General features: G+C 26.1%; 1 protein-coding gene across 1 annotated transcript; it reads right to left on the bottom strand.

Moving 5' to 3' along the window:
* Nucleotides 1–2,114: 2,114 nt before the first annotated feature.
* Nucleotides 2,115–10,724, bottom strand: LOC145842358 (malonyl-CoA decarboxylase, mitochondrial-like). The gene is made up of 5 exons (XM_082949785.1): nt 10,385–10,724; nt 7,956–8,131; nt 4,138–4,243; nt 3,026–3,286; nt 2,115–2,767 (listed from the first exon to the last, which is right to left on the bottom strand). Exons 1-5 carry the CDS (start codon nt 10,649–10,651, stop codon nt 2,201–2,203), a joined length of 1,377 nt encoding a protein of 458 aa, XP_082805911.1. The 5' UTR covers nt 10,652–10,724; the 3' UTR covers nt 2,115–2,200.
* Between the last annotated feature and the right edge of the window lie 510 nt (nt 10,725–11,234).

Raw genomic sequence — 11,234 nt, 5'->3', positions numbered from 1 at the left:
GCTAGATCTACTAGAAAAACATTTTTGCAGATCGGACTTCGAAAAATATTATTATAAATGTGAAAATAAACCTTTAAGGGTAAAACTGCAATGATCATTTATTAAACTTTAATTAGTAAAAAAACCAGACTGAGAGTCTTTTAAATATTTGGTACGAAAGTTTTAATTTTTATTTGTTTGGCACAAGTAGTTTCCAAGCTTACAATTATGTCACTGACCGAAACACGTATCTACTTTAAATATTCAATATTAAAAAAATATTTGGCCTTTTATATTGTCTAGAGTTTGTTTTGATCATACAACATTTAATTATTACACAAATAAATGTCAACATTAGAAAGCTTCTAACTTTTTTTCTCTCTTGAGCTATATACTTTACTATTTACAAAAAAGATCTTTGATAGCTCTTAAACTTTGGACTTGTAAAACTAAAGTTTTTTTAAAAAAGCTCTAGATAATAAGGGCTTTTTGAAAATAAAAAGTAAACATTAAAATGTAAAAATTTGAATAATATTAGTTTAAAGTTATGAAAGAAGTTATATTTATACTGCAGTAGTATTTTTTTGTTATTTTTGTTTTTATCTAAAATTCTAATAAGTTCAAAAAAACTTACTTTTTACACCTAAAAATATGTTTTGTTAAGCTTTAGAAAATAGTATCAAATACAAAATTTAAACAAGTCACAAAGCTTTAGAAAATAGTATCAAATACAAAATTTAAACAAGTAAAACAAACTTTCAAAAATCAAGACTTTTTTATAGCTATACTTAGTACTGAATTAAACAAATCACAACTGAAAAAGGTTGTATAAAGTTGTCAGATACACAATATCAATTTCGTAGAGGTCGAAAATGGAAGGACTTTTAAAAAAAAGATATATCAAAGATACTCCACAACTTTTATTCAAACTTTCACAAGATATTAATCTCTATGATATTCTACAACTCCATTATTTTGGGTCACCCTGTACTTAAAAAATGATAAATAGTCATGATCAATCAATCCCAATTAGCTGGGCTTTTTTAAATTATATTGATTTCACGCAAAATTTATTGATAATCAAAGTACTATTAATTTTAGGTAAAGTAAAGTTGCTCATAGTCAAACTACTACTTAACATACAAAATGCTAAGTAAAAAAAAACAACTTACTAAAAGTAAGGAATGTATAATCTAGTTTTCTGTATGGAGTTACTTAGTTTACAACTTTTATTCTTTTGCTTGGTGTAATTCAAAAGCAAAATATTTTTAAAAAGTTCAACACATATATCTAACCATGTTTAAGTTAGATTCAAATGTTTACAATAAGTTATCAATCAAGGATGTCAAAAGTTTTGAGAAATTTCTTCGAGGTTTTCGAAAATACAAGATTTTAAGTCTATTTTTATTATAAATTAAGGTTAAGGTAGAAAAAAGGTCTTATTATTATAACAACATTAATAAGACACTGCATAGCTACTTTAAATGTTTTTTTTTATAAAGAAAATTAAAATCAAAAAAAAATATCTACATGACGTACTTTATGAGTCAAATCCAAATTTCGTAAATTTATATGTAAAAATTATTTAAAACTTTAGGTTTTTAAATGATTTTTGTTCAAAATTTTAGATTTTTTCTTTCTTTAGTTTCAGGTTTTTTAGCCTAAATTGTCAAATTCGAGGTTTTTACAGGATTCCTGTTTTTTGGCAACCCTGTATCAATATAAAAATTGTGCTTAGACTATTTTAATTCTTTTTTTTTTGAAATAGCTTCACAATTAAACTTTATTAATTAGACAGTATATCGATCTTTAAACTGTTTTGCTAACAATTATAGTACGTCAAAAGTAATAATAGGTCATTACACATCTAAACTAAAAAGCTAGAAATTAAAAAGTTGCATAGATAGGTAGAAGAAACAAACTAAAAATATTGCAATAATTACAAAATGAAGCTTCTAATATACTTTCTATAACTTTTTTCATAACAAAAAGAATAAGAAACTACTATAGAGCAACAAACAAAATAGTATATGATTTCATGAAAACAAAATTATTAAAATTAATTTAAAAAAAGTACATATGCTTTTAAAAACAAAATAATAAAAATTTTAAAACTTTGATTACATTAGCTACAAACAACCAATTAAACAAACTACGCCTAAAAACACAACCAATTATCAAAATTTAATTGCAAGAATAATTGTCAATTTATTATTAAAATTTAAAGCTTAGAGTCACTGGCACCCGTGTTAATCTTGCAATCGAGCAGGTAGGACCGGCTGAAACCTTCCAGTTCGTCCAAGTAGTACCTGTAGTTGACCATCAGACCCAGGGACTGCCTCATCCCGTTCAGGCTCGTGTCGGCCATCCAGTTCACCCGCCACATCACTGCCCCGTTCCTCAGGTGAAAGTTGGCCACCGGGTCCAGCGCGTGCCCCGACGGCCGTTTCGCTTTTCGGAGGTAGCGGACGCACAGATCGGTGACGGGTCCTTTCAAGCTGTCCGCGAGGAGCTTGCCGCGCGTCCAGTCCCGGTTGGTGGACATTTTACTGATAAAAAGGACACTTTCCTCGGCGGTATTCAGCCCGACCGCCTTTCTGACGCTTTCGATTTCCGAGGGCAGAAGGGAGTTTGATGCTGGATTTTCAATTTGCTGCTGGCACTGGTGGTCGAGCCACTTTGTGAAGCCTGGTATCGGGGACAGGCTGGAAAATTGGCTGAGGCTGGAAATTTCTTTCTTCAGGCTGCCGACGGCTTTTCGGATCATGTGAATGCCGAAGTCTATGCCCTGTTTAAAATATAAGAGTCTATAGAGTTTCAATTTTTAAATTATTTTAAAATGTAATCCTATATTTAAAAAAAAATTAGTAACATAATGCTTTCAAAACTAACATTTAAAGGATAACATACTATTAAATCACCTACATAATATTTCAAACTATTAAACGATATAAAAACAAATTAACTAGAAGCCAAGCAACCTTATGTAGAAAATAATCGATAAATAATAAAATTAAATACATGAAGCTTATATAAACAACCTCACCCTGAGCCCGTCCTGGGTGGAAGTGATGGAGTAGAACACTGCGGCGGTCAGCCCCTCCCTCCTGCCTTGACCCACGTCCCTCCTCCGGATCAGGTCGTCCACGCTGTCGGAAATGTTGCTGGTCAGCGCGACGTGCAGCACCACCAGGGGCAGGTTGGGCGCGGCGGGGTGCACGAGGGTGAAGCACCTGCGATCGAGCGCCACCCGGTGTTTCAGGTCGATCCAGCTCCTCACGTGGTGCACCGCTTCGTTGGTTCCAACCTTTGACATGATGAGAATGTAACATGGTGATTGGATTTGAACGAGTTGTGTTAGATTTTTTTTCTTTATAATTTCGTTTAAAACTTTACTTTTTAAACTGCAAAAAATAAGGATGTAATTGAAGTTAATTAAGTTATTTTTATAATTGAAGACATAAAACAGTTTTTTTTAAGCTCTAATCTTTTAAATGAGAAAGTGTTCTGACCCACAAAAGTTATTCTAACTTTTATTTTTTCATACTTATGTTAAGCGTTTCACCTTAAGACTCCGGTTGTTAGACTTTATTGTAAAAAGAAAAACAAATTTCAACATTGAAATAAAAACGAAGCCTTTTTGAGACATAATTAAAGTTGTGATCAAAGGAGAATGCATAATTTAGTTGTGAAAGGAAAGACTCTTTTCATAAATTTTAAGTTTAATACTGCTTTACAAAAAAAAATTAGTTTATCTTTTTATTGGTTAAGTTATTTACTTTTTACTTTAGCTATAAAATAACTAAAAAAGTATCAGAACGATTCAAAAAAAATCAAAAAATTTAAAAAATGATAAATTTAAAAACATATTTTCTATACAACCACTTAACTTTTACAAAAATATAAAATTGCTTTGTTAGGAAAAAAACATGCAAATTAAAATTAAAAACGTAAAGCAATTGTAAAGTAATATACCGTTTATTATAAGAGCAAAGAATTGTGGCATCTCAAATTTTAGGCTTTAAAATTTAAATGTTAAGCAAAATAACATTTTAAAAGCGCAAATTAAACTGGTACAAAAAATACTGCAGATTGCAGTCATAAAACAAAACTATGTTAAAATATTGAGCAAAATATAAATGTTTGAAAATGATTAACCTGTTCTAAAATACTAGCAGGCGTATTCCAGTCAATTTTTACCAGCTCCAAAAGACCAACACTGCACCACATCGACAAAATTTCCTTTAAATGTGATGAAAAAAGTCTGGAATTAAAAAAATACATTATTTAGTTTAGTTATAATGATAATTTTTTAAAGTTTAAACATTATGAAAACGTTTTGAAACCTCACAATAGTTTTAAGCATAGAAAAAAACAATTGCTTTTTAAGAAAATTTAGTGAAGAAAACTATAATGAAATTTCATAATTGTTAAAAACAAACTTTAAGAACACTTAGACTGACAGCAATTTAAAATTTAGCTTAAAATCAATACTGGAAAAAACATTAATTAAATGCATAACCTCAGTTTGTTTAAAACTATCTGAATTTTATCAGTATTTTTAAAATATGAATTTAAGTACAGGGTCTGTAAAAAATCACTGACCTGTTTACAACTTCAATCAATGCTTTTATTACAGTTTTAAACAATTGGAACCTTTTTAAGTTTTACAATATATACTGTGACCAATCTACAACATAAAAAAAGATAAAAAGCACGCAAAAGCAAAAAGTTTAAAAAAAAATTAATAATGCAGATATACTAAGATCATTGCAGCTTGAAATTTTTCAAACATTTTTGAGAAGCATTAAAAATTTTCAAACTTTATTCATAAAAGCTCCAACTTATCTAAGTATTGAAGCCAACAGACTTTTATCTTAACAGTGAAATTTAAATATTTTTATTGCAACAAATTGTCGAAAACAAACATGTTTTATGGATTAACTATTTAAGTCTGACAAAGCCTTGTACAATCTATATAGCATCTTTAATAAAAAGTTTTTTTTTAACTTTAAAACTATAAAAATGAAAGTAATTGTAATTTTATTTTATATAGAAAAAAAAACAAAGTAATTTTTGAAGTGAAAATAAAAATATTAAGAGTGTGAAAGAAAGGTTAATTGGCTTTACTGAGTATGAAAGATTTAAGTATGAACTATAAGTCTATCTATATAAAATAAACTGATTTAATATAAATTTTGAGATATTTATAATACTGTTTGACCGTTAAACAAACTATTTCATAGATAAAATAGAGCTCAAGTTTTAGTTAAACAAAATATATTTCGTGATATATCACCAGTTGTTTACATATCAACAAAATAATTTAATTACTATTTGAAAATTGAGAGAATCAAGTTAGTCATTCAGAAACTCTTACTTCTGAGAAAACTTAATGTAACATTCACTTCTAGGCAACTACTACGATTTGGAGGTTAATAACATATATCCAAACTAAAATACTATGGTAGTTTACCAGTTTTAAATGCTTGTATGAATTAAGTTATATATGAATGAAATTGAGGAAACTTGGTATAAATTAACATATTAAACATATACCATAGATCACTGGTCATCGAGCTAAACAAAATATGTGCCTCCAAATGGCAAAATAAAAAAGTCTGTCCAATGTACAACTTTTTCATAATGTCTAGTAGTGTAAGTCTCAAAATTAGCCTTAAAAACACTTAAGAACATTATTTTTTGCTCTTTATCCAGAACATGTAGTGCAGGGTTGCCAAATTGGGCTAAGTGGCCCCCTTGGGGGCCATGAGGAGCAAAGGGGGTTGGGGGCATGAGCAAAAAAGGGGCCACAAGGTCATAATTTGAAACTTACACTAGATACTCTGAAGTTGATGATGAAGAGCAAAAAAAGATCTTAGGTGTTTTTAATGGTGGTTTTGAAACTTAACTAGATATTCTAGATTTGATGATGCATAGCAAAAAAAAAGTCTTAGGTGTTTTTAATGGTAGTTTTTTAAGTAATCTTGTTGGAGGGGGCAAAAGCTTTTTTTATTTTCGTTTAGGTGGCCTTTTGAAAAAAAATTTGGGAAATCCTGATCTAGTGTAAGTTTCAAACTTTAGGATTATTTTTCATGCACACCAAAGCGGATTTTGTGCACACCAGAACTTTTGTGCACACTAAAATGAATTTTGTACACACTTAGACGACCACTGCCATGGATAAAAGAAAACTATTGTAAAACAGATGAAAAAGAAATTAAATTACTAGAGTCTTGAATGTGATAAATCAATCTTCCAATTCAGATCATCTAAGAAAAAACCATGAATGTGCAAAAACTTATAGGTTAAATAAATAAAAAATAATTAAAATGGTTAATAACTTTAATTTGATAAAATTGGAACCTACTTGTATTATATTAAAAAACCTAACCTTTGGAAAAATATAAAAGTTTTGATTAGACTGTTTCTCTTTTTTTTGTAATTTAATAACTGCAAAGTAGTTTTAATTTTTACCTGCACTGTATTTTTAATGTATTTTTATTAATTGTAAATAAATTCTTAGTATATTTTTTAACTTATGTTTGTTATTTACTTTTGTTTTTAATTAACTTGAACTGATTACCTTATGACTTAACAATTTTTAAAAGTACATGATATTTTATTGATTTGTAAGCAATTGATTAGATAGCACAAAATTTTTTTTTTTTTTTAATTTGAGTTGTATATTTATTTATGAAATAGTTTTGAGATAGTCAGTTTTATAAAAAGTTTCAGTTCAAACATACAGAATGCAAGTTTTTCATTATCAGTTTTCTATAAATAAAAAAAATCACTATATCTATTCTACTTTTTTATTTTTTGAGCTAGTAACTTTAAATTTTATCAAAATACTGTTTACTGTTTAATTTTTTAAAAATATTTCTAGAAATGAAAATTAATTTGTAAAAAAGTTTTGACTTATTTCAAAACCTTAAAGTAATAAAAGCTTTAAAAAGATTACAGATTTAAAGTGGGTCAGTTTTTTTGTCATCTTTTTAGTTTGCATTTTCCATTAGAAACTTTTTGTACTCACTAACTCAAACTTCTTACTACTCCTTAAAACAGTTAGATAGCATAGATAAATTATTACAAATAATATTCAACTTTTAAAACATAAGATGGACCCATGTGGCTTTAATGCAAGAATAGTTTCTTGATTTAGCTATGTAAGTCTGCTATATTGTTTTTTTTTTAACCTAACTAGCCCTAAATGTATACTCTGGGTTTTTCTATTGGAAAAACATTGTGATAACAACATGCATACTTATACCATAACATCACATACAATAAATTTAAACTCTATAAATGTTATAAAAATCAAAACCAAAAAAGCTGAAATATGTGAAAAATTAACTAAAAGCACATAAAGAACATATTTACTAATCAAAAAAAAACTTACTAAAATTAGGTTTGTAGTATAATACAATTTTTGCTCTTAACTTGATACTAAAAATTAATGTACAAGAAAACTTTTTTTTTTATTTGCTGGAAATAAAAAAGCGTCAGTGACTTTAACAAAGCAGTATAAAATTTTATAAATTAGTTTCAAAAACTTTTGCATAGTTACTAAAATATATATATATAATTACAACTAAAGAAATTACTGATAACTTAAAACAAATTTTTGTTTTTATAAGTAACAAGCAAATACTCTAACTTAGCAGCTTTTTAACAAGAAATGAAGTTTAAATAATCAAAAGTGGTTTTTTAAATGTGTTTTTTTTTTCATCAGAGCCAGTAGAATTAAATTTATTTTTTGATCAAAAACACTACTTCCTGTTTAAACAAGTAAAGCAAAATAGTTCTTGACAACAGATAATAAAAGCTAAAAACACAATTAATAATCCATAAGCTTATAAAATAAAACTCAAACTCATTAAAATGCTCTTCTTGAATAAACTTTTTTTTGCAAAAGAGTTATATAAAAAGTAAACTTCACAAAGTAATTATGAAACATTTTTACTATAACTTACATTAATTTCTTTTTTTCATCCAAGTTTTTGCAGTTTTGTATAGAAGTGTTTACATCACTTCTGAAGTCAATTAAAAACTTCACTCCGTTATTCAACCTTCCAAGCATGACAAAAAAGTCATAATAAGTTGGTTTAGAAGATTCTTTTATTTTTTCAATAATTGCTTCTTTGTTATCCTGTTTTATGTAATGATAATAATTATGATGCTAATTACTTTGTAGTAATTATATTGTTTATTGTGCAATGTTGGACTCAGGCATTAAAACCTGAGCCACTTAAACAGGACACACAAGAAAAATATAAATTAAAATAATTAAGTTCAATAATTTAAGATAAAAATAATTGTGTTGTTCTTTGATTTCTAAACTTAACTAAAATTTAAACTTTGCCAAAAATTCAAACTTAGTATTATAATTTAACTTGTTTTGTTTTTAGGTAAAAATTTGTTTCAACTATAAGTTCTCATATAAAGCATTTGAGCGGAATTTTAAATTTTAATAGCGATTAAAAGCACAAAATTGTTTAAATTTTCAATAATTATGTCACAATTAAAATAAGCTACATTAAATTCAATTCAATTTTAAGCTCACTTTATTAATTACACTTTTGCTTAAGCAATGTTTACTCTGTAAATTAACTAGAAGAAAAAAGAAAGCTACATACAGCTTTTATTATTATTATTATTGTTATTATTGTTGTTATATTGATTTTAAAACTTAGCTAAAATTTAAACTTCACCTAAAACTCAGTCTTAATATTAAAATTTGATTTGTTTAGTTTCTTAAATGAAAATTTGGTTTTATTCTAATTTAATTGTTTAAATGCTATTTTCCATGACTGTCACATATCTTTTTTAGATTTACTTAAGCACTGACAAGGTCTTTGACCAAAACTTAGTTTGTAAAATAAATTTTTGAAAGAGTAAATATATAAAAATAATTGATAGAAATAGTTGAACATTCTTTTTTTAAATTAAGTAAAAAATTTTTTTTAATAACATTTGTAATTGATAATAAATGACCTAATTAAGAGCGCAGGTGGTTCACCTTGATTTGTACAAGTTTATCTTTTTTTGTAGAGTTTTATCTGGCTATTAGACATTTTTAACCACTTAAAACAAATCAAAGTAACTTATAAGGTATAAGTGATTAAATATGATTTGCTCAATAGATTCCTAATGAAAGGCTCACAAAAAAAAGACTATTTCATTGAAAATCTATTTTATCCTTCATTTTTTAACAAATCTTCTTCAAACTTTTACGGAAAATCCATTACTTAAACTTAGATTGATTTATCAAAATTTAGATAGAACATTTTTACTTTGTAAAACAAAAACTTAAAGAAAAACTTTTTTTTTTTTGAATATCTAAAAATCATATTTTTAAATATTTTTTGAATCACAACACTGAAAGTTATTTAAACTATAAAAGGAATATTTTCTGAAGTTTAAGACCTCTAGCTCAAAAAATGAAGGAAAACATAAAATTTGGTGATTTTCTAAATTTCAGAAAAAATAGGCCCTGAAAAGTTTGTGACTACAGTTGTTATTGAAAACTTTTACAAAAATTTCATTGGCTCAAAAAAAACATTTTTTTAAATTATTTAAAAACTGGTTATTCTATAAAACTTTTATATAAGTTGTATTTTGTTGTATTTGTTACAACATATTTTACAATATTGTATTTTGTAAAAAAATACTGGATTCCCCTATGCCCTTAAGTATAAACTAAAATATTTCTAAATTAAAGTATATACATTGCTATTAGTTTTAAAAATATTAAAAAAATTATAATAAATACTGACCTTTTTAAACTTTTATAAACACCTAACTTACATGAATAAGCATAAAATAGTGAAAAAAAATATCTAAGACATATCATGTATCTAATTGAAGTATAATCAATTGATAAATTTAAACATAAAATTTTTTTTAATTCAGCAAAAGGTCAACTAATTTAACAAAAAATAGATACATGAATTTATTTTATACAATTTATTATTTCTTATCACATGTCGCTATTTTATGAGACAAACAAAGCATTTGAACCACATATAAATAGCACAAATCAGACATAGTTCTTTTGTTAGAAAAATAATCTTAAGTTTTTAAAGTAGTATTAGTGAATGGTAAAAAATAATAATAATTGCTAATAATTTAAGATACAAAAAGTTTTAATACTGTAAAATAATCAGAACTGATTAATAGAACTTTTATTTATGGAAAATCAATAAAGTTTTCAAGAGAATTTTTTACTAAATTTGTTTCATATTATTGTTATGCCTGATTGTTGCTAAACAACTTCCAAAAATAGATCATAATTTTAACAGACCCCTACAACTATGTTATTTTTATTTTGATTACACATATTTTATACTGACCATTTTAAGATATAAAGTACACTTAAAGTTTTATAAACAAAGATCTTTACCTCTTTTTGAGTGTTAAGTAGCTTTTGACATAGTTGAGTCAGCTTTTCTTGATTTTGACTGTAAGCATTTTTGGCAACATGAAGAAAAAAATCAGTTTTTTCATCAAGTTTAAATGAAGAATAGTAATCTTTGCAAAACTTTTGTATCTTATCATCTGGTATTAAAACACTTTCATTAGCTTTAGATGTTTTTAGCTTTTCTTTCAATAGTTCATCAAAATGCTTGTAAGATCCATTTGTTGACATCCTTATAGAAAATTGATTCATTTTTGGTTGTATAAAAAATATTCTTTTTTTGTTAGAAAAAGTCTGTCTGGCAATTTTAAAAACAGTTGTTAATGACATTTTTATTTTTTATCCAAACAGTTAAACTAAAGATAGCTTGTATAAATTTAATAACTCATATTAAGTGAATATATATTAGGGTAACTCCCTACACTATAAATAAAAATTTTAGACATTTTTACTAACTTTAAAAAAATTATTACCTAAGAGGTGTAACTTATTTATTGAATTGAACTAATTTTTGATAGATTTAACTTAATTTTTTTTCTTTTAAGTAAACAAAAATATGGTCTGAAAAGAAAATGAACTTATTATTATTTTTATTATTGTTATTAAAAATATTATTAATATTGTTATTATTATTTTTATTTTTATTATTATTATTATTGTTTTCTGTCATTTATATTTCTTTTGTTGATAATATTGTGGACAATAATATAAAATTAAGTTTGAAATATTGAAAAAAATAAAGGTTCCGAAAGATGTATCGACCAGGCATAGTAAAATTTGAAAACCACTAATTACAGCTGTTTTATCGCTATAGTAACTAGAAAGCTAAAGTAAC

This window comes from Thalia democratica, chromosome 8 (genome assembly GCF_965202585.1).
Source record: "Thalia democratica chromosome 8, ktThaDemo2.hap1.1, whole genome shotgun sequence".
Classification (NCBI taxonomy): domain Eukaryota; kingdom Metazoa; phylum Chordata; class Thaliacea; order Salpida; family Salpidae; genus Thalia; species Thalia democratica.
Note: the sequence above shows the minus strand (reverse complement) of the source record. Positions and strands in the feature narration are given on the sequence as shown.

Coding starts and splice junctions, on each gene's coding strand:
- LOC145842358 (XM_082949785.1), bottom strand. CDS start 10,651: ATGAATCAATTTTCTATAAGGATGTCAACAAATGGATCTTACAAGCAT. Junction 8,132..10,384: donor TACTTAACACTCAAAAAGAG/GTAAAGATCTTT, acceptor TACATAAAACAG/GATAACAAAGAAGCAATTAT. Junction 3,287..4,137: donor CTGCTAGTATTTTAGAACAG/GTTAATCATTTT, acceptor ATCATGTCAAAG/GTTGGAACCAACGAAGCGGT.